Genomic DNA, 24,954 nt, shown 5'->3' on the forward strand with positions numbered 1-24,954 from the left:
AAATAGCAAAATTCCAATCAAAAGTTAGGTTGGAGAAAATGTAATCTCAAAGTTAAAAATCGGTATACGTTAAAAAAATGCATTTTCTCGGATTCCCATGGAGCAATTTTCTTCATTCTTTTCTTGTTCCCAAGTAACTCGAGTAGAGTTAAATGTTAAAGTTGCTTTTGTTTTGTAATAATAAATTAATTTATTTATTATAAAAAAATTTATAATTTGTTTAAATAAAGATTGTTTAAATAATTATACAGCTTTCAGATGAGAATATTTGTGTTTTAAACGTTAAAAGGTACACTTGTAGGTAGTAAGTTTATCTAAAAAAAGTCTACAACTGGAAAAAATATGTAGTTTTCTTTTCTTATAAATAAATTAATCTATTATAACAAAACAAAAGCAAGTTTGACATTTAATAATGCCTTAGTTAGACGGCTCTACTCGAGTTACTTGGGAACAAAAAAAAAAGAATGAAGAAAATTGCTCCATGGAAAGCCGAGAAAATGATTTTTTTTAACGTATACCGATTTTGAACTTTGAGATTACATTTTCTCCAACCTAATTTTTGATTGGAATTTTGCTATTTTTGGCAATTTTCACTCGTAATATGGATAGTTTTTATTATAATAATATATGTTATGAGTATTTTAAAGATATAAAAATTGGTGTGGAGAAAGAGGACAAAAGTAAAAAGATGATGGTTCGAAAATTATGATCCTATTGTTTATATCTTTGCCGTAAATGCCGGTCAACTTTGACCGGCTACTATATTATAAATACATACAGAAAAGGACACAACGACCCTATTTATAAATTTCTAGACACTACAGTGACTTAACTAAAGAGACAGTTGTCTAGTAAAAGTAGTTTCTGGATACTTTTTGGCGTATCCATTTCTTTATTGGTTTATTTATCTTTTAGAATACTATTATTCTACCAAAAAATGCTTAACTGAAGTTCTTGATGTATTAGAACAGAGTTAACAAATAAAAAAGAAGTACTAAAAATTGCAGTATGACTTAAGCCCTTTCTATTCTTCGTATACGAATTTTATGTCAATATAATACATTAAAATGAGATCAATACCATATAAAATGAAAAATATAGATTTTTGTTATTTTTACATCTTAGCTATCAGTAACTTTCATCATACATAACACAAAAACCTAATAAAAGTAATAGGTGATATATAATTGCATTTTTTATCTTAACAATATCTGAGTATCTTCACCATTGTGAAGCTAAATAATTCTGTAAATTGTTAACACTGAATAACACTGGATAACAGCTGAAAACCTTTAAAATAATTAAGAATATAGAAATCTTTGTCAAAGCGGTGTAAACAGTGAAAAAAAAATAAGAAAGGTCAACTAAGAAATAAAACGAATGTGCTAGGTTATTAAACAAGGATACTATCACAATATAATATGAAAAGACATTGACAGCCATTATTAATAAAATCAGTTTAGATTCTATTTATCTATTTAGCAAAATACGCTACATAACAAGAGACTTCAAAGCCATAACTTGAGCCGTTGAAGTTGAAGACCAAACAAGAGTCCTGAGAACCATCAGAGAAAATATATCATATACATGAAGACTAACTAATACTACTGCCGGGATCTATATAAAAATGGAAAAATAACCTAATATACCCGGGTAGAAGATTGGATTGGACCAATCTCGATTGCTGCTGTATACTGCCCACCAAATTATAGAGCTAACAAAAATTCTTTAAGTAATCTCTTTAACCAACTTGGTAACTGTTTCCTGGCAGGTGGAGACTATAACGTCAAACATACTAGTTGGGGTTCAAGACTGTGCGCTCCTGGAAGAGGCAGGGTACTACATCAAATCATATCAGAACAACACTTGGACCATTTGTCTACGTATCAGCCTACCTACTGGCCATCCGACCCGCAGAAAGTTCCTGACTGTTTAGATTTCTTTGTTACAAAAGGGTTCTCAAGGGGATATCTAAGTATCGAATCAAATTTTGATATAGAGTCTGATCATACTCCTGTAGTAGCAACTGTACATTCAGCAATTAAAGAAAAAGAGCCTCTGCCCAAGTTGCACAATTACAAAACGAACTGGCAAGCTTTCAGAGAAATGGTTGAAGCAAATATTGAACTAAACGTATCACTAAAGTCACCAGAAGAACTAGAAAAAGAAATCTAAAATTACACAACAATGATTCAGGAAGCTGCATGGAAATCAACAACACCACCAACAAAAGCAAAACACAAAATTAATTGTCCAATAAATGTCAGAGAAAAAATAATTGAAAAAAGGTATCTGAGTAGAACTTGGAAGCAAACTAGACATCCAGATGATAAGTTAAGGCTCAATAGAGCAGCACGACAATTGAAGGAACTACTAAAATAACTAAAAAATAACAGCGTTCAAGAATACCTAGAAAATTTAACGCCGTCAGATGCCAGAGATTATGCGCTATGGAAGGCTACAAAAAAATTAAAACAGCAACATGGCCATATCGCACCAATTAGAAAATCCAACGGAACATGAGCCAGAACAAACAATGAAAAGGCAGAAACTTTCGGCGAATACATAGAAGAAGTTTTCAAACCTATAACAGCTGCTGCAACAAATAACGATCAAGAAATCTACAATTTCCTACAGAACCAAACCCCGACAGGAGAAAACACACTACACGTTTCACCCAAAGAAGTTCAAAACATAATCAACAATAATCTAATAAAAAAGAAAGCACCTGGCTATGACTTAATCACAGGTGAGGTAATTAAAAATCTACCTACCAAAGCAATTAAAATGCTAACTCAATTGTGTAATGCGGTACTAAGGCTAAAACACTTCTTAATCCAATGGAAAATTGCGGAAATTATCCTTATACAAAAATCAGGAAAACCTCCAAATGAGCCCACTTCATATCGACCAATTAGCTTAATACCAGTAATCTCTAAGATCATGGAAAAAATAATAGAAAAAAAGACTTCTACAAATACTAACAGACAGAAATATGATACCCGACCACCAATTTGGCTTTAGGAAAGAGCATGGTACCGTCGAATAAGTTCACAGAGTGGTCAACGTTATAAATAAAACATTTGAAGAAAAAAGTTACTGTTCAGCAGCATTCCTCGATGTTAGCCAGGCTTTTGATAAAGTTTGGCATCAAGGACTGTTGTATAAACTGAAAAAGAACTTACCAGAGGAACTATATACACTCCTTAAGTCGTATTTATCAGAAAGATACTCTCGAGTGAAGTTTGAGTCAGCCTATACAAAACTATATCCCATCAGATCAGGGGTACCGCAAGGAAGCGTTCTGGGACCACAACTGTATCTGGTTTACACAGCCGACTTACCCACAAATCGTGATACAACGACCACCACCTTTGCAGACGATACTGCAATCCTAGCAGTACACAAAAATCCCGTCGAAGCTGCTGCAAAACTCCAGAGAGTACAATTAAATCAAATAAATACATGGGCACAAAATTGGAGAATTAAATTGAATGAACAAAAATCAAACCATATTGTTTTTACAAAATGTCACAGTGAATCACCTACAGTAACAATAAATAATAAGGTAATTCACTCAGTTACCTCTGTAAAATATCTGGGCATGCACTTGGACAGGGGATTAACCTGGAGAACCCATATATGGAATAAACGGAAACAACTGGGCATAAAATTTAGTAAGCATTATTGGCTTCTAGGGCGTAAGTCTAAGCTCACGACAAGAAATAAACTGCTAGTCTACAACACAATATTCAAATCAGTCTGCGCATATGGTCTGCAGCTCTGGGGAACAGCATCCAAGTCGAATGTATCCATAATTGGGAGATTCCAGTCCAAGGTGTTACGTTCAATAATCGATGCTCCGTGGTTTGTTACTAACAGGGATATTTACAATGATCTGGAAACGAAAACCGTCAGTGAAGTGATAGTGGAGTTAAGTGCAAAATACATCGTACGTCTTGAAAGCCACGCGAATGTGCTTGCAATTAATTTGTCAGACAACAGTCAGGAAACAAAACGGTTAAAGAGACAGACACCATTAGATTTACCGCATAGACATTAATATTGTTACAGTAGCTAAGTTAATATATGTAAAACAGTAATTTAATATTATCTCTATGGAGATGGAGATTATCTCTAAACATATAAAAAAATATACCCGGGAATTAAATAAGCATGACGATCAGTATACTCAAGTATAACAAAGCAACAGGTCCAGATTTGATAATGTGCTCCCCATATATGTTTTTTCAGTTGTATATATTACACAACGTAAACAATTTACACCTTTATAACATTTAAAGTGTTTTACCTAAATATCTTGGTGGCTCAGGCATGTACATTGACCTGTTTTAATAAGGACTGATGATGGAATTATTATTAGAAAACGTTCTGTGATATAGCGATTTTTAGGGCTTTTAGGGATTTTAGGATTTAGGGATTTTTATAAATATAGGTACCTTTTACACAGGGATTTAAATATCTTTTATTAGAAAATTTATCATAAAGCAAATATTTCAAAATTCTACTCTTGGTTCAAGCTGTCAAGTTTTTGTTTTTTGTATATGAAAGTTTACAGAAAAATATACGTAATCTTAACCGATATAATAAATTTGCATTTTTACAAAAAGCCTCGTAGTAATGTCTAACTACAACAAACTAACCTATTAAGTAAAGCAAGAAACGTGCAGGAAATGCCTTAAAATAAATAGTTTGTCCTTAAAACTTACAACATTAAGGTAATAGTACTGACATTTTTAAACTTCAATTCTCTCATGTCATAGGTATTACATGGTTATATACATAATAAGCATGATTCAAAAATTATAACGCCGGGATTAAAAATTAAACGGCTTTATTTTTAAATATATTTTATCAATATACGTATTCTGATTTTGAAAATTATTCATAAATTTGAATAAGTATACCTACATTTTACTCTTAATTATTATTTATAAGTTTCCAGTTTTCCTGTAAATTCCCCTTGTTTTTCCTGAAATAGCTCAATATAACACTTTTTATGGAGCAAAAGAGAGATGGTTCTGCGACAGGGGAAAGGAGATAGATCTGGATAAAAAGTATGATAGCTTTAATTTAAACAACAGAAAAACCAAAGAAATGACAACTTCCAGATAAAGCACAAGAACGAATATCCTTAGTAACGATAAAGGGGACATCATACTAATGTGAAGAAGAGATTCTCTCACTGGATCAATTACATCCAACTATTTAATGATGAAAGATAAGAACTATCATTAGAAACCACAAAGGATACCGTACCACCAGTATTAGGACAAGAAGTCATCTATGCCATCAAAAATATAAAAGAAGGCAAAGCTACTGGACCACTGATCGAATTATTAAAACTCATTGATGAAGATGTTATTGGTGTAATGGTTGAAGTCTTTAATTTAATATATCAGACTGCCACAGTACAGACAATGGCTGCATGCGATCTTTGTAACAATTCCCTAAAACTCAAGCAATCACAGAACAATAGCTTTAATGAGTCACACACTTAAAACAAGATTTTTGAAAAGAATACACATCAGAATATGAAATTAATGACATACAATTTGGCTTTAGAAATAGTGTGGGAGATGTAAGAGGCACAATATATGCTTTGTTCGGCTTGAATGTGCTGACCCAGAGATGCATGGGCATGAAACAGGACATTTTGTAGACTTTAAAAAGGCATTTGACATGGTTCAACATAAAAGCTTGTAAATTTCTTAAATAGAAAAAATATTGACAGTCGTGAAATAAAAAATATACCTATCTAATTTATATTGGAATCAAACTGTCAAGGTAAGAGTAGATAACCAGAACACCCGAGATATCAAAATACAAAAAGGAGTCCGCCAGGGTTGCACGCTGTCCCCACTAATCTTCAATGTCTACAGTGAAGCGGTATTTAAAGAAGCGCGAGTGTGGATACCGTCAAATACTTAGGAATATGGATAACATTAAATGTAGACAAAATCAAAGAAATTAAGACACTTATTAACATAGCACGTGAATCATTCATTAAACTTAAGAAGTTTCTTTATGAAAGTAATGGGGAGAGGTTGATGTAATGCATGTGTCATCAAATACTTGATAGTTGAAAACAACTTTACAAATAAAAATTAAATAATTTTTATATTTGTGTTAACCCTGCGTAACATGTTTTTGAAACATACCTTTTACATATTTCGTACGCCTTTACTTTTCTACAGTAGTGAATTTTACTGCTACTTTTAATACGAATTTTATATTATAAAATTATATATCAGATATTTCGTAAATCTTAAATAATATTTATTTTGTCCAACATAGGTTTATAATAATATACAGAATGGCACGTTTACATACAAAAATAAATTTAAATATGTTATTACAAAATTTATGATATTTATTCTCTAGCCTCGCGTCAATGTTGCTCTACAGATAGATCAACAAAACATTGTAGACCAGTAAGGATCTGCGAAAAAACGTCTATTTTTGGATGTGAGAGGTGGCATTCGGATTTTTGCAGATAAAGTTAGGTGACACCTTCAGTAATAATAATTGACTTATGCTCCTTCTCAAATATGCCCAGAACATTAATAAAAACATCGATTTTTTTCTGCTTTCTTTGCTTATAACTTTAAAACGATTCGTTCTGGCACAAAGTCGTACAGAAATAAAATAAAGATAATTGAATTTTGTATGATATACGACTGGTAAAAAATGTCTTAAGGTATTACCTTTTCTGCAATAAATACAAAATAAGGGGGCAAAATAAGTCTGTTGTTATTCAATATTTTTTAACCACTTTGGTGGCACTTAGAACCTTAGTAATGAGCTTAGGAAATTCTTTGTAACATACTTAAATCGTGTACCAAATTTCATTAATATCGACCTAATAAATTTTGCATAATAAATTTGCAATCTAAATGTTTTTAAAAAAGTTCAAATTTTTAAAAATCTTTCTGAATAAAAAGTAGACCATTTAGAAGTTGGCTAATTTTTTTACATATAAAGAGGTGCTCTACCTATCTAATACACTTTACAGAATTAAAATCGGATTATTTAAGGTGCCCCAGCAATGTTTTAAATTTATATACAATTTTTTGGCTTATAAACAAATAGCTTTGTTTAATAATAAAAAAATTAATTTTTAGCAATGCAAATAATTAAAACCGGTATAATTTGACTTAAACTTTCAAATGCTGTCAGCAGAATTGCTATTTTATTTTTTAATCAAACGTTATTCGCTTTCAAAAATTGCAATTTTTCGATTTTTTGAAAGTTTCACCGCGTTTATCTCGAAAAGTATGCATCCTACGAAAAAACTTGTAAGAACATTTTTTGCTTAGAATTACCCAAGAAATACAAAAGAATATTTTATTTTGCGAAAAATCGATTTTATGTCATTCCTCAAGTTCTTTGTTTATAACAATCTTATCGACACCCGGATCAACTGTTACCCAAAAAATTCGTGTTCTACGGATCAAAATACATAAAAAAACTGGGGTAAGTCCATCTAAATAAAGGAGCCCGTAGCACCTCCTCCTAGCCACAGCACTAATTTGTTTATAAGCCAAAAAATTGTTTATAAATTTAAAACATTGCTGAGGCTGCTTAAATAATCCGATTTCAATTCTGTAAAGTGCATTAGATAGGTGGAGTACTTCTTTATATGCAAAAAAATTTCACAAATCTTTGTATGTTCTAGTTTTTGTTGTGCAAGATTTTAAAAAAATTTAATTTAAAAAAAAAAGTTTATATTGCAAAATTATTATGCAAAATATAGTAAGTCAATTTTAATGAAATTTGGTGTACGGTTTTAGCACATTACAAAAATTTTCTAAGAGAATTAGGAAGGTTCCAAGTATAACCTAAGTGATGGAAAATCATTGAATAAAGACAGGCTTGTTTTGCCCCCTTATTTTATATTTATTGCTATTTTGAAGCAAGGGTGATAAATTAAGATATTTTTAACCAATCGCATCTGATAGAAAATTTAATTATCTTTGTTTTATTCTTATAGGACTTTGTTCTAAAATGAATAGTTTTTAAGTTATAAGCAAAAAACTATAAAAAAAACGAAATTTTTTGAAATTTTTAAATATTTTATTTTTTTTATTAATGTTCCGGGCATATTTGAGAGAGAAGGAGCATAAATCAATTACTATTAACGAAGTTATCACCTAACTTTATCCGCAAAAATCTGAATGCCACCTCTCACATCCACCTAAAAACAGATCCTTACTGGTCTATTGAGAGAGTTACTCACTTTACATGATAGCCCCAGTAAACGTTGGGCCAACTAGTTGGGCCTTAAATCTTAAATTGCGCCAAAGAATGATCAAATGCTATATTTGGTCAGTATTGTTACATGGCACCGAGCCAGACCAACCAAACTGAGTTAAAAATAGAGCCTTTGATGAGTTACCGAAAACTATTAGAATATGAAAAATTACAAAATATATGGTAAGTATGGCACCGAAAGAAGCAAAAGAATATTATTGTTTTTTCTCAAAGATGTTAGAACATTTTTGTCGTATTGACGATAGTACAGGCCCCTTCAGTTAGGACATTCATTCCTAGACTTCTCTTCTGTTTCTATTTCGCACTCTCAAAAGAATCATTCTCTATCTAATCCTCAGTCGAACGACACCTCACGCATTTTACGGAAAATTACATATCTCACCATAGTGCAAATTTCGCTACCACTGTGTATTATCAACGTTATTATGTAAACTATGTAAACATACATGAATTAGCAAAGTGGTCAGTTAAACTGAGTTTAAACTTAAACTAAGTTGGGTTCTCGTCTTATGTTGAGGACACTCACAATAAGGTAAACTGTAAATATAAGCTTGCTGGAAGCTATAGGACGATGTCGTGGATAACCTTTTATTCAGACAATACATCTACAGTTTATCCTTGCAAAATACCATCTTTTGTACTATTTCTTCTTCTTGTAGTGCCTATCCATTTCGGATGTTGGCGACCATCATGGCAATTTGTACTTTGCACACTGCTGCTCTAAAAAGATTTGTGGTTGTTTTGTTGAACCACGTACGTGTCCCCGCTTTCTTCTACTTTCCCTGCAAGATTAGTTGCAGCAGTCCATATCTTTCACTATTCTCCATGATGTGACCGCGGTATTCGATTTTGGCTGCTTTTATTGTGGTTAACAGCTCTTTTTCTTTTTGCTTTCTCAGCAAAACACCCTCATTAGTAACGTGGTCGGTATAAGATACCTTCAGGATTCGACGATAAAGCCACATCTCAAAAGCCTCAATTTTCTTGCAGGTGGCGTCTATGAGAGTCCACGACTCAACTCCGTACAACAGTATGGGATAGATATAACATCGTAGTAACCTGCTTTTTATGGGTATCGACAAGTCATTTGAATAACTTTGCCATTTTTTGAAATGCAAATCTTGCCTACTCTATCCTACATTTGATTTCTATGGAAATTATATGATATTTTCATTGCACTCTTTACGTAGAGTAAATACGTTAAAATTAAAGCAGAGGATTTTTTTATAATTTGAAATTCACCATTCCTCCACACACGTTTCGAGGTTCACCTCTCATCAGGAAGACTTGTGGTAGCTTGAATCGAAATGAAATGCTGTTCATCTTATGGGTTTCTATTGATAATTTCCCACCTCTACTAGTTTCATTTCTTTTTATTTCACAACGTATTATGTTTTCCGTCATTTGCGTAATTTTTGCCGGTTTTTAGCGTGCTCATCACTGTATAGAAATTATTTTAGTTAAGTTAACAAACTTTTTAATCTAGTAATATGTGCATTCTGTATACATTCAATTAAAACAGGCCCCAACAACTGATAAGAAAATAGTTTTCTTAATGTTGTTGATATGCCCATTTTATATAAATTTCAGTCTTATGTCGTATATAGCAGAACAAAAGTGAATGGTAAATGTCTGCTATCACATTTTTTAGTAAAAAAAGACAGATAAAAAAGGTAATTAACTGAGAAAAAAGTGGTTTGCTTTTTATTGAAAGTTTTATGGTTTTTGGAACAATATTTACTATAATTTACTATAATGGAATATTTAAAAGATTATACATATGCACGCCATTGAATATTTTGATTTATTTGTATGAACTGAAATCTGTGTTTCCAATTGCATATTTTGCAGCTCTCTTCTTCTTCGGCTTTACGCACTCTATTTCCGTCTTCTTCCCGGCGGGTCCTAGTCCAGTATCTTTTTTGGCCAATTGTGCTCTCGCATTCTTTGTACATGCCTGTACCATTGCAAAGTTTTGTTTTACAACTTTTTTGTAATTGGGCATTTTATTTCCATTATGTTCCATATTTGCTCTGTTCCTCTGCTATCCTCTCTGGTGCTTTGTCGATATCTTCTCATAAACTCCAATTCAACTGTTCGTATTTTATTTCGTATTGTTGTTGCCATTGGCCATGCTTTCGCTCCATATAGGGTAATATTCAGTTATAGCTATGCTCTGAAAGATACTTTTTTGTTTTATTTGGTTAGAGTGTTGCATATCACTCCATGGAGTGCTTTCATGGCTTGTTTTTCCTGTGCTATTTTCATTATATTTTTCATACAAGTATCATCTCATCATTGACCCTAAATATTTAAAAGTCTTACAACTCTTACAAGTCTTACAATATATTCGGTCTTATACATATTTATTTTGAGTCCTAATAGCTCATACTCTTCCTTTAATTTCCTTATCACATATTCCATGTTCTCCATGTCTTGTGCAAATATGACTTGGTCATCGCCGAAAAGTAGTGAATGTAATATATTGGTATGCCCATTCTTCCATATTTTCTATATTATCTTTTCAAAGCCTGATCGATGTATATGTTAAAGAGTGTAGGTAATAGACCACATCCCTATTTAAGTCTTTTTGTTGCGATGACCGGTTTTGTTATTTCATTGCCTAACTTTAATTGCATCTGTGTTTCTTTATATAGTCTTGTGTTATATTCACCCATTTCTCTCTAACGTGCATTTTTCTCATTGCTTCCCACAGTTTCTTGGGTTCGCTATAGTATGCTTGCAGATCTAGAGTCTGATATTATCACAGCTTTTTTAATATTGGTCTGTTGAACCCATTCTAGAGATTTATTCATGGCTAAAAGTTCAGCTGAACAAATGCTACTAACATTAGATAGATAGCACATTCTAGGTACCTTATGTTTAATTTTTAGAAGCATCTGTGTAAATTACTGAGTAATCCAAAAAGTCTGTCAGAATAGATTTGTAATTTTTTTTTATTTTAACCTAGTTTATTCCCTTTCTCAGTAAAAAACTTTTAAATCTGCACATTCTCGTAAATTTTAAATAAATAAGGAACTATAAAATGTAATTACTCTTATAAATTAAGTTATATGCTCAAGGAAGGTCTCTTCTTGCGGTCTCCTTTCGAGTTCTTGCCGAAGATGTTGCCCAGCACTTTCGAGACGCTGTTCACTCCGAGTCTTCTTCTGATCGGCAGCGATCTCAACAGTAGGACTGATCTGGCTTCTTTGAGAAGGGAGTGGAAGGCTAGTGATACTCCAGCGAAGTGTTCTGCCGCGCTAACTTCGTAGAACTGGCAGCCGTATTTTAGCGATAGTTCGTGGCCGTCGTCTATGCAAATTTTCCTAAAAGAGAAAAAGTTTTATTATAGAAATTAAAAAAATATCTAAATAAGGATTGAGAACCCGTGGACCCCAGTGCAAAACTAGATTCCAGGCAATACTTTAACTCAAAACTTTCCTAAAACACTACAAAAACGACGAGATTAAAGAATATCTTAGAAATCTTTCAGTAACAGAAAGTACAAATAGTCCAGGACGCATCTGTTTTGAGATGGACGTTGAGAGGTAACTCATATTTTTTTGCAGAAATTGCTTGGAATTAACTCATAATAATAATTGAGTTATCCTCCCAATCAAAAAGGTCCGGAATATTTTTTAAATAATCAAAATGTCAAAAATGAAGGAAAAATTCAATTTTTTTCTTCGTTTTTTGAATATAACTTTAAAAGTATTCACTTCAGAGAAAAGTTGTACTAACATTAAAGTTGCGAAATTAAATTTTCTACAACATAGGAATAGTTAAAAATTTTAAAAATTGTCATCCTTGTTGCAAAATATCAATAATTGCGAAAAAAAAAACATAAAAAACAAGTATTCACATTTTACTTATTTCAACCATTTATGCTATACATAGGACCTTCATATTTTACCCAAAAAAACTATATAATATAGTAAAAGATTCTAGTAAATTTTGTTAAGATCGGTTTAATAGATTTTGCAAAATAAATTTTGCAATCCAGCTTTAGCAAAAAAAATTCCTTTCTTCAAAATGTTGCAGGACTAAAAATAAAGCAGATAACAAGTTGAAAATTTATTTGTTTATAGAAGAGTACTATGCCTTTCATTTGCAATTTGTAAAATTAAAATCGGTTAACTAATACGACGTCAGAAATTTTTTTAAATAAACATTAATTTTTGGTGCTACGCGCAGGACAGCGGTGTTCGATTCACACAAGTTGATTTCCACCAAAGTTTCTTCCAATCTTTATCTAATATATTATTTTCTTACTCTATATTTTGTTGTATTTTAATATTTTAATATCACAAAAATCAAACTAATTTGGCTATTGTTTGTGATATATTGTTTAAACAATTGCATATGTTCATAATAAAAAATATATATGTTCATATAAAATTTTATTCTCCAAGTTAAAATATATGAACAAAGGCAGTTTTTGCTAAAAAAGTGTTATTTAAAAGGACAGAGTATATGTTTTTATTTTGCAATAAACAAATTTATTTATTTATATCAAAATGTACTAAAAATTAAAATTTATCAATCATTATCAAAGGTCATTGGAATGCGAGTAGCACCAAAAATTAATGTTTATTTAAAAAAATTCCTGACGCCGTGGTTGTTAACAAATTTTAATTTTACCAATTGCAAATCAAAGGAACAGTATTACTTCTATACGTAAAAAAATTCAAATTACTATCTGCTTTATTTTCAGTCCTGCAACATTTTGAAAAAATTAATTTTTTTTGCGAAAAGTGGATTGCAAAATTTATTTTGCAAAATCTATTAAACCAGTCTTAATGAAATTTACAGTATTGTTTTACTAATAATATAGTTTTTCTGGGTGGAATATGAAGGTTCTAAGCTTAGCATAAATTGTTGAAAAACGTAAAATGCGAATACTTGTTTTATTATGTTTTTTTTTTCGCAATTATTGCTATTTTGCAACAAGGGTGACACTTTTCAAAAATTTGTAGCTAATCCTATATTGTAGGAAATTTAATTACACAACTTTTATGTCAGTACAACTTTTCTCGAAAATGAATACTTTTAAAGTTATAATCAAAAAACGAAGAAAAAATCGAATTTTTCCTTAATTTTTTGACATTTTGATTATTTAAACAATGTTCCGGACCTTTTTGAGTGGAAGGATAATTCAAATATTATTATATGAGTTATTTTAATGCAATTTCCGCAAAAAATATAAGTCACCTCTCAGCATCCAAAAGTACTAATATTTTTACAGATGCGCCCTGGTCTAAAACGGCTACGAAAAAGTTAAACGACCTCAATCAACCATCAACCAGATCTCCTATTCGCGCAGAAAATGGCGAATGCGCCAAAAGAAATAAAGAAAAATTATTTGCGAAATTTCTCACAAACGTCTTTCAACCTTTCCCAACTGAGAGTAATCAAAACTTTGAAGCATCAATTTAACAGTTTTTGGAATTCCCATACCAGCTAGAACTCCTACTTTTAAAAAGCAAAAATATTAAACAACTACCCACATTAAAAAAATGCCGCTCAGGGCAGTGTCTTGGGACCAGTGTTATATGCAAATATAAGTTATATATTTTATATGCCGATGCAAACTTGGCTAAAACGGTGGCGTTTCCAAACAAATGAAACAAAGTCGGTTCATATTACCTTTACAAAACGCAAAGGTAAAAAAATGCAGGTCATACATTAAATTATATATATTCTGGGACCAAAAATAGTTCGATTGAACCTAACTTACCTTAGTACAAAAAATGTGCACAAAAAAAGTTACAGCCCTTTGAAGTTAACAAATGAAAATCAATTTTTTTCAATGTATGGAAAACCATTAGAGATATTTTATTCAAAATTAACATGTGGCATTCTTATGGCAGGAACATCTGAAAAAAAATAACAGTGAAATTTGAACACTACATAAAAATTTTATGGGGTTTTGTTCCCTTAAACCCCCCAAACTTTTGTGTACGTTCCAATTAAATTATTATTGTGGTACCATTAGTTAAATACAATGTTTTTAAATTTTTTTTGCCTCTTAGTACTTTTTCGATAAGAATATTTAAATATATATAAAAATAGAATATTTTTTAAATCTACCACACATTTGTAATATGGTTAAGTACGATTAGAGAGACCTGGTAGTAATATGAAAATTTATTTATAATTTACATTTTTAGGCCTATTTTGAAACATATTATAAAAGAAGCCACATCTTGATAAAAGGTGGCTTATCGAAAAAATACTGACAGACAAAAAATTTTAAAGACGTTTTGTTTAATTAATGGAACCACAATAATAGTTTAATTGGAACGTACACAAGCATTTGGGGGGTTTAAAGGAACAAAACTCCCATAAAATTTTTATGTAAACATAATAAAAAAGAAGCCACATCTCGATAAATACTGGTTTATCGAAAGAATACTAAGAGGCAATAAAGTTTTAAACACGTTGTATTTAACTAATGGTACCACAATAATAATTTAATTGGAACGTACACAAATGGGATGTACAAATTTCACTGTTATTTGTTTTAAGATGTTCTTGCCATAAGAATGCATATGTCAATTTTCAATAAAAAATAAATCTCTAATAGTTTTCGATATATTATGTATGTATTGAAAAATATCGATTTTCATTTGGTAACTTCAAAGGGCTGTAACTTTTTTTATGCGCACATTGGTACTAAGGTAAGCTAGGTTCAATCGAACTATTTTTGGGCCCAGAATATGTGATTTAATTCATGTACTGCATTTTTGTTACACCCTGTATATCAACAACTACCAACTAAAATAACAAGAAACAGTCAAATACCATGGAATGCACCTCCACCAAAAATTAAACTAGAAAACACATTTTTATGAAACGTAAACAACTTGGTCTCAAATTACACAACCTATACTGACTGATTTGGTCACATATCATCACCTTCAATAAATAATAAAGTACTTGCGATGGTACTGGATGAAACTCCAACATTAAAACCTTGGAGAGGTTCCAGTCAACGGTTCTTCTAATTATCATAAAAATACCCCATGGTATGTTACAAATAATATTAAAATATTCGAATATTAAAAGAATAAAACTAATAGAAAATGAAAATGAAAGAGAGCTTGTATTTCAATTTCTTTCAGAGCTGCCTTTCATTTTCATTTTCTATTATGCTTTGTTTTTAAACCAGGAGGAGTAAGCTAAAAAGACAGCTTCACACCCAAGAAAGTCACTAAAAAAATCACCAAATACATCTTCTTTTTTGCTTGATCATGTCGGCGTTCGACGGTAATCTATAAATATGTATTATATTATATTATATTAATACGTCGCTAAAGAGTTTTAAAAGAAACTGCTTTTATATAAAAGCAAACTAAAAATCTAAAAATTAAAGGAATAACTCAGAAAACACAAAAAATCGCCGCTAAAGCTTAATTAACCTATGAAATGCCAACAGTTGCAAAGTGCATAGATGTCAATAGTGTCAGAATTTCATAACAGTGGAGTAATCTTGCCTGCTTTTGGACCAATTACAAACGAGCATTACCGCGCGGTAAATTTGAATTACTCCTCCTGGTTTAAAAACAGACCATAATTGTACTCATATCATATCTCAGTACAGGGACGATTCGATGGGATTTTTACCTAGATAAATAGACAGGTACTTAGTCGAATGCAATTTTGGATTCCTCCTAGCCTTCTTCTGATGTATCGTTCATTTGCTTTGCAAGTTTTAGAAAGCACGAATTTGTGTTGTTTACCACAACTTGCTTCCAGTACCTAGAAATCTTTATGTTATATTATCATCGGATCTAAAACTTTAAACTGTTTTAAGTAGATGTCGCTACAGCAGCGTCGGAATGCGAATTATTTGTGTATCTTATTTTGCTTAGGGAGACAGCTTATCTTTTTCCTCTTAGAGTAGACTATAGAGCTTCTCTGAAGAGCCATAAAAGGGTGAAACGTACTTAAGAGGATGATGGTCACCTCTGAGCTGTCTTTCATTTTCACTTTCTATTATTTTTACTACTGCCTGAGTACAGGAAATGAAGATTCGATGGAATTTTTACCTAGATAAATAGACAGTTAGTGAAATTCAATTTTAGATTCCTGCTAGCCTTCTTGTAATTTATAGTACGTTTGCTTTGAAAGTTGTTTGCCACAACTTGGTTCCAGTATAAGTCTTTATATTAGATCTTAGGATCTAAAACTTCGAACTGATTTAGGTTTCTAAAATTTTTGTACATGAATGTGGGTTTGTGTATTGTGTGTTGCATATGTATTGTGTATGAGATTATAGATGATTTATTCTTCGACTTCCTTTGCTCCGCTATTGTTGGTATGTTCTTGTTGTTGACATTCTCTTTTAATGTTGTTTTGTGTCTATCCTTCTTGTGTTCCCCACCTCTATGAACAACTTGGCCTATAATCTACCAGGAACGAACAACTGAGCAACGGTGCTCTCGAGCATATAGTATATCAGCGCCCTATGTTTACTTTTTAGCAATTTAGTTCACTATGTATACTTCACCCTTTATTAATGTCAAAGTTTGTCACTTTTTTATGTTATAGTATTGCCAATTACCAAAAAAAGTAAAATTATGAACATAATATTAATACAGTGGAACCTCGATAACTCGGATTAATCGGGACCGCGGCCGATCCGGGTTATCGAAAATCCGAGATAGCCGGAGAATATGGTAAAAATTAATAAAATACGGTATACTTACAGATAAACTCCGTTAGAATTGAAATAACATAAAATATATTTATAAATATGCACAGTAAACCTACTCATTAAAATTACTAAAAAAAACACCAAACACAAACGTAAGCAAACGGAAGCGAACAATACAAGACACACAATACAGGCAGAACGATGTAATGTTATTTAAGAACAGTGAAAACTAAAGACCATTGTTTATAAAAGAATTTTTTAAATAGTCTTTCCTAAACAATGCTAAAACAGTTTGAAATAAAAAGGAATAGGTATTTTTACTACAGACAGGTGGCTGTTGTTTCTGCGGCGTGTGCTATGAGTCATTTTTAATATCGTATAGTTCAAATTACACACATACACATTATCTCTCAAATATTATATTACATACATTTTTATTGTTGAAAGGTTTGTCTGATAATTAACTATTTTGATGGGAAATAAGCCACAATTAAATTGAAAAATATAAAATATTGAAAATCAAAATGTTTATCTGATGAAAATCGGTGCGGGTTAGCCGGACTTCCGGGTTATCGGGGGCCGACTTATCGGGGTTCCACTTTTTGTTCACATTTTTTCCTTACTATGTCTTGCAACACTCTTTAACACTAGAAGCACCAGAGCGGTCATTTTGACTGCTTTCTATTTTTGACACTCTGTTTTACTCATGCATAGTTATTTTAGAAACTTGATAATTTATGACTTTTCCTAGATCTATTTGAAGATTATAATTTCTCTTTTATAGCTACTTAGCGGAATTACTTTTTAAGATATACTAATGTCTACCTAGAAGCACCAAAGCAGTCATTTTGATTGCTTTCCCTTTTTGACCCTCTATATCACTCATTCATATTTATTTTACTTACAAAATTTATAATTTGGGACTTTAATATTTATTTGAGGATTATAATTTCTCTTTTACAGGTACTTTTACTATATAATTACATTTTGAATATAGTTGATGTCTACCTAGAAAAATGGGGTAGTAATGACAAGGTATTCTATTTTTTGTTCTACTTTTCTGGGAAGTTTTTACCTATTTGATGTATAAAATGCATCGAAAACATATGTTATTAGGTAATTTGAGTATACTCTTTGCAAGTGCGTGCTCGATTGGTATTTTGATTTTTCATTGTGATCTCTCTTTTCTGCTGTTATCATGTCTCGTCGATATTCGACTGAGCAATAACTATTGGAGTGGTTACAGAATTTGTCAGATAATGAATCTGAAGTAGAGTTATGTGATGAACATGACGAGTATGTGCTTGATAAAGTTGATCAAGGACATTCATCGGGTAGCGATTCTGAAGATGAAGTTGAGATTGAGGAGATGCTCAGTACTTCTGCTTCAACTTCAAATGCAGACTCCAATACCTCTTCAAGAATTATTACCAACCGGGTAAAAGGAATTCGCGGAAGCAGTTTAGAGAATTCCTCCATCGTCACCATAGGATGGGAGTTACTTTACAATAGCGCTAGTACACCAGGTTAACAACTATATTATATTAGTAGCTTCACTAGCTTCTATTTATATATTCACTTAGGTATATAATATTTTTGAGCATATTCTTCTTTTTGATGTGCCTATCCGTGACGAATGTTGGCGACCATCATGGCAATTTTTACCTTATGCGCAGGATGTTCTTCTTCCTGGGCCCCGTTTTCCAAATATTTTTCCTTGCCGGATGGCTTCTAGAGGGGTATATCTGGATTCGTTTCGCATAGTGTGTCCGAAGTATTGTAACTTTCGAGATTTGATGGTGGTCAGTGCCTCTCGGTTCTTCTTTATTCTTTATTCTCTGAGGACCTTCTCATTTGTGACTCGGCCAGTCCACGTGATTTTAAGTATTCTCCGATATTGCCACATTTGGAATGCTTCCAATTTTCTGCACATATCTTTGTTCAAGGTCCACGATTCAACACCACAAAAAACAACAGAGAAGACGTAGCAGGTGAAAGTGAAAAGCATGTGAAATTTGTCATATACATATGTAAATAACATTTGTGTGAGTCTTGTACAAGCAAAATTGAAAAATTTTGCTACTGCATAAATTGTGCTTAAATAATTAAATAATTTATTTAAATTAATTCAATATGTCTTTTATTATTAGTTATTAACTCAATATAGGTTTTTATCAAGTAAAAAAGAATTCAAAAACGGCTGGCAATAGAAAATTATAATATATACCCGTCATTTTGACCGCTGCGGTGCTTCTAGGTATTCAAAAATGCTGGTGCTTCTAGTGTTAATTAACCTTTTTATTATTAATCCTGCATTATTGCAGGATTATATTATATTCTATAAGTTTTTATCTGTTAAGTCTGCTAAAAATTTTTAATCCGTGTGGTATTTAAACGCAACTCTTCTTCTCATAAGGGATTTATTTTCTTCGTGTTTTTGTGATGAAAGGTATTGCAATATGCAATTTGTATAGTTACAATAAAAAATGACGTATTCAGTATCTGTATTTGTCGAAATGAGGCCCGCTTATTAAATTATTTTCAAAAGATAATCTCTCAGTGTTGGTCCATCAGTACGTTATTACATAATAATAAGTTGACTTATGAATAGTGCAGTCAATCAAGTATACAAAATAATTGAAAACACTAGAGGCCAAAGATCTATGGTAGACTTTATTCTGTCGAATACTTATACCCGTCTCAAATCTCGGATGTACGAGCACTAACATTAGTAGAAATAGGAAGCGATCATAAATTGGCATTGTGCAAAATCAGAATGAAAACACATACATGTGATAACAAAACACCAGAATACACCAAGATAAAAGTCGAAAGCTTACAGGATGACTTCACAAGATACCTATTCCAAAAAAGAATAACAGAAAGAGACAGAAACATATTGTTGTAGAATTGTTTTTTTTTGTAAAGAAATTCAGAAAAATTAAATTTATATCAACGACCATGTAATCATAGTTTTTCATCACCCTGTATATGACCAAATTTGTTTAGAATTTAATTTTGCTATTAAGCAAGTGTTTCGGGAAAAAGTGAAACGATAAATAAATGATTCGACGAAATGGATGGGACATGAACAAACAATGCGGTGATTAGAAAGTGGACATCGTGGTCGAAAATAAAGACGGTTTTAAGATCCTTTCCGGGAAGGTTTTTAATGTGGTATACACATTGTATGAGGTTTAGATGTTAAAGTAGAAAGTAGGAAATAACTAATTATGATATCTCTTGAAATATGACAAATTGGGAAAGTTCTGTGGAAAAAATATTTGGTTCAGAAGAAATGGGTATGAATGGTTTTGAGAGAGGCGTGTTTTTGATAGAGTGGGAAAGATGAGGTAGAAGGGAGAAGAAATTAGGAGTCAGAATTTGGCGAGAGACGAGAGCTCACTGTGTAATTAACATCGGTGGAAGGCAGTCCAGTTTTTTGTTTTAAAAAGTTTAGTAATCAGTGTAGAGTGTGTGTAATCGGCCTTTGCGAGCAGAATCAAGTTGAAACCAAATTGTCGACCGGTTGAAGAGTCAATTTTCCTGGTCCGAGGGAGCTTCCTTTGTTTTGTCTAAAACGAGTAGCTGATTAATATCTTTTTGCACAAGATATCGAACAAGGAAAACTGAGTAACAGAATTCGAGCAAATCCTGTATGATTTTTGGAAGCAGTCGTGACGAGAGGGACTTTTTCGCAACATCCAGAGAGTACGTGTTTGGAAGAATCAAGGACGGCGCAATCCAGAGAACGAGGCAGTGAAGAAACAAAAAGGTCAGTCAAATTATTTGTCGGAATGGAGAAAATTTGTTTATATCAAACCCATATTTGTTTATTTGTTTATTGAACTTTTCTTTTACGCAGTTAGTCATTTAAAATTTAAGAGATCAAGTCAAAAGAAGAAAAGTAAATTTTATTAAATTTAGTATGAGTAAATAATAAATTAATTAAATAATCTTTTTGTCAAAACAAGGAGATATCAGAGTTAGAGTTTAATTGATTAAGTAAGAGATTGTTGCAACAAAGTTTAAATTTAGTATTTTTTGAATCACATGTACACGGCTTATTTGATAAAAACAATAGATTACATTTATATGATATTGAGTGTTTTCAATTTCCCTGTTTCCACCCTGGAAGAAGTAAGCAATTAGAAATATTAGAAGCCACAGATCACAGGTATTGTATACAATACAAAATTAACCCTGAGAATAAAATTGATTTGAAAATTTAATTTGAATTTAGTTTTTGTTTTATATAGGCAGTAAATAAAATAATTGAATAATTAACTAAAGTAAGAATTTGCTAATCAATCTAATTAAATAGATATAATAGAGCATAACAATATATATCACAGAAAGTGACGTAGTCGAAGAAAGCTGGACAAAAATTAAGTCTAATTTCCTCAATCAAGGAAATATTGGTGAAAAAAACATTATAAAAATGAATCTTGGTGAAAGAAATAGTAATAAAATAAATCGCTTCCAAGGTGAAAAACTTCATGGTTTTGTACACAAGTGAATGAAAATTTTAAAGAAAAGGAAAAAGCTTGCATAATGTACATGACATGTACATTATGCACATTGTCAACCAAGACACAAGAGGCATACGGTAATTGTAAGACAATAAGAAACGAAACACATTCACTCGTAAGAAGAATAAAAAACGATCACTGGGAACGTTTTTCAAAAGAAATGGAACATGATTTTTATAGTCTGCAAAAGGAAATATGACGCTTTATAAGAGGTCAAAGAACAGAGGTAAAGGAACTAATAAAAACAAAACACAAATAAAAGGATACATGGTTTAACTATTTAAAGAAACTGTATGCAGAGGAAGAACACATGATCCTAGAACCGTAAACATTAGAAATTACCAAAAATGAAGAAGTTACATAGAAAGTTCGAAAAATATAAAGAAGAATTGCAAGAAATACGCTGAGAGATCTAAAAACCATACCATGATCGAGAGACCATAGGATTATTTTAATGAATCATATGCTGAAGCTTTTCCTACGAATAATACAGAATAGAGTATGCAATAAACTAGACGAACACACTGGTCAAACTCAATTTAGTTTTAAGAATGCTTCGGAACAATAGAAACACAGACTAAGAGTCAAAGATGTACTTAATCCATTTTTGTATAATAGAGAAGTCCCGCTATTCATGGCGAATGAGCAACTTTAATCTTGATTGATGATTATGAAAAAAAAGGGTTTATGGAAAAAAGTGGTAGCAAAATTAGTTATTCATAGGTTTTTTATTTTTTTACAAAAACAGAATTTTGTGGGACATCATCATCATCTATATACTTACTGATATTTACCGTACTAACGACAAAAATTTCAAAATTCACTTGATGTATCGTCCGTGGCGCATCGTTCGTAATGAGCTGTCTAACAATAAAAATCGTGATTTAAATAATGTCATTATAGTCGATTGCTGCGGTCCCATTCATTCACAATACCACGAGAGGACCATAGATAGATGCATCGCTGCATTTCTAAATAGGAAAACACGGACGAACTTGATTAATTATTTCCATATTTTACAGTCAATTACGCAACGGTCATTACTGTTATATTCGCTGAAGAAGATGTTTCGGTAAACGTTCATTGGCGGGTTCAATAATATACACTAATCACAAAAAATATCGCATAATTTTTAAAACAGAAAAAAGTGTAAAAGTAATTTTTAATTTTTAGCAGAATATAACGCCTGCCTCTCATGACATGTCCCAGATATTGCAGTTTTCTAACTTTAATTGTATTTAAAACCTCTCTTTCTTTTTCCATTGTACTTTTGTAGTATAAAGACGCGTCATTTGGTCCTCTACACCCACAATTGTATCTTTGTGTTCACTTGTGTTCACCAACAATTTTATCTTTATTACATAGATGATCCGTACCAGTATAAGGGTAACCATTTACAATAAACATACATAAATATAATTTTACTAATTCGACAGGAATTTGAAAGAAAGGATCGTCGAATTTACCAGAAAAGATAATAACTTACACAGGGCCAATTTGGCCCCTTTAGACTACCAATCTATGGTAGATTTGTTAGAAATTTAATAAATTTAGTAAACAGTATTTAAAAAAAAAAAATAAAAATAAAAATGTGTATCATTTTTATTCGGTTGCAATGCGAAGGCAAACCAATCTTACTTTTTAATTAGAATACGGAGTGCAGTCCAGTTCCTTTAACCGCGATTTTCTGCTCTTATTGGAGCTTTATCAGAAGGAGCGTAGGCACTGTTCTACATACTCCAACTAAATTGCATCGAGAGGTTCTCCCACACATCCAAACCAAAGTGATGATAATAGGTGGCAAGCGCCATCTGGCAATTGAAAGACGAAGCAAGTTTTCAATCCTAATAGTAAATTAATAATATTGAAAAATATTAAAAATCACTAAAAGATTTTTAAATTGAAAACTTATTGGTACAGTATTTTTTTTGTGCTAAATAAGTCTTTGTATCAAAATATTAAAAGTCATAAAATATGAAAGTATTATTGCCTCAAATAAAAAACTATAATAACTTCAATTCGCAACAGGGGCAAAATTGGCCCCTCCGACTTTCTAGTGTTAAGTGGAGATGGACGATCGTAGCAATAAATTGCTGATATTATGGTAATCCACCAATTCAGCGTTTTAAAAGCTTTAAGAAGATATAGAGAAACGGAAGGTTACATAAGAAGACCAGTTCCAGGACGTTCTAGGTGCACGAACCCTGCAGACGTGCAGAAGTGCGTGGACGAAGTCTGCAGACTTTTCGTACACGTCATGTTATAGCTAGCCAACTGCGAAATGATCCTTCCACAGTCCGTATGAGACCGTAATGAGCCACATTCTTAAGATTTTTCTGAGAATACACCACAGCAAAATTAGACGCAAATGAGAAGATCTCGAAGAGACCCAATTTGGATTTTCGAGATGCTATGGGAATCAAGGAACTTTTTGCGCTAAATATCCTATTACAAAAATACTGCAATGAAACAAAAGATTTTTCATGTTTCGTGGACTTCTAAAAGGCATACAATGAAGTACAGCATGTAAAATTAATACAAATGCTAAAAATATAGGGACTACATATATGACAAAATATTTGTGTCATTAATAATTTGTACTGAAATCAAACTGCTATCGTAAAAATTGGAAATAGCTACACTGACAAAATCTCCATATAACTGGGAGTTAAACAAGGTTGCGTGTTGTCTCCAACATTGTTCAAAGTTTACTCGGCCATATGTATTAAAAATCAACAGGGAACTACTTACTGTAATTAGATACGCGGACGATACAGTAATTCTGTCAGAAAATATTGAACGGTCTCCGAATTCTGCTTGATCGTATCTATTAATATAAACTCAAAAGAAAAAAAAATAGTCTTTAGTTGTAACTCACATCCAGAGGCCGAGCCAATTAAATGGAGTCCAAGTTGAAAAAAAAAATCAATCACTAAATCTACTTTTAAAAAATTTACTATTACTATTTAAATAAAAAAATACTTAACATCTAAACAAAATATTATCAGTAGTAATTGCACAAGAGCTCTAAAATTATCGAATTTTTCCCAAGTGACAGTTTGACAGTTTTAATTTCACGACCCGAAGGGGAGTGAAATTATGTCAAAGTGTCACGAGGGCAAAAATTCGATAATAATTTTAGAGATCGAGTGCAATTTGTTGCGATTATTTCATGAAACAAAACTGTTCAAAATCAAAATTTTATTGTAATTTATTTATGTAAGTACAAATTAGTACAATTAAACACACAGTTGTTATAAATATTTGACGGTTGAAAGTCATCACTTTTATAATTTTTAAAACATTAATTGTCATTAATGTCACTGAAAGTATTTTTTCGTAGCAACGAAGGGCATCTGACGTAATACACTTGACGACGGGATATTATCAAAAATTATCAGTTTAATTTTTATTTCTGTAGCTTTCTATTGGTCAGAATCTCTTATGAATGAAATAATCTTTGCA

At 31.8% G+C, this 24,954-nt stretch overlaps 1 protein-coding gene across 1 annotated transcript in view; it reads right to left on the reverse strand.

Annotated features, from left to right (window-relative positions):
- Positions 1–615: 615 nt before the first annotated feature.
- The window catches only part of LOC114335981 (ras-related and estrogen-regulated growth inhibitor-like), a 368,406-nt gene continuing 344,067 nt past the window's right edge, over positions 616–24,954 (reverse strand). Inside the window, exon 4 of the mRNA XM_050653731.1 lies at positions 616–11,624. Coding sequence (XP_050509688.1) covers positions 11,366–11,624 — 259 coding nt within the window. The 3' untranslated portion in view covers positions 616–11,365. The remainder of the gene's footprint in view (positions 11,625–24,954) is intronic.

The sequence above is a fragment of the Diabrotica virgifera genome, chromosome 6 (assembly GCF_917563875.1).
Source record: "Diabrotica virgifera virgifera chromosome 6, PGI_DIABVI_V3a".
In the NCBI taxonomy this organism is placed as follows: Eukaryota; Metazoa; Arthropoda; class Insecta; order Coleoptera; family Chrysomelidae; genus Diabrotica; species Diabrotica virgifera.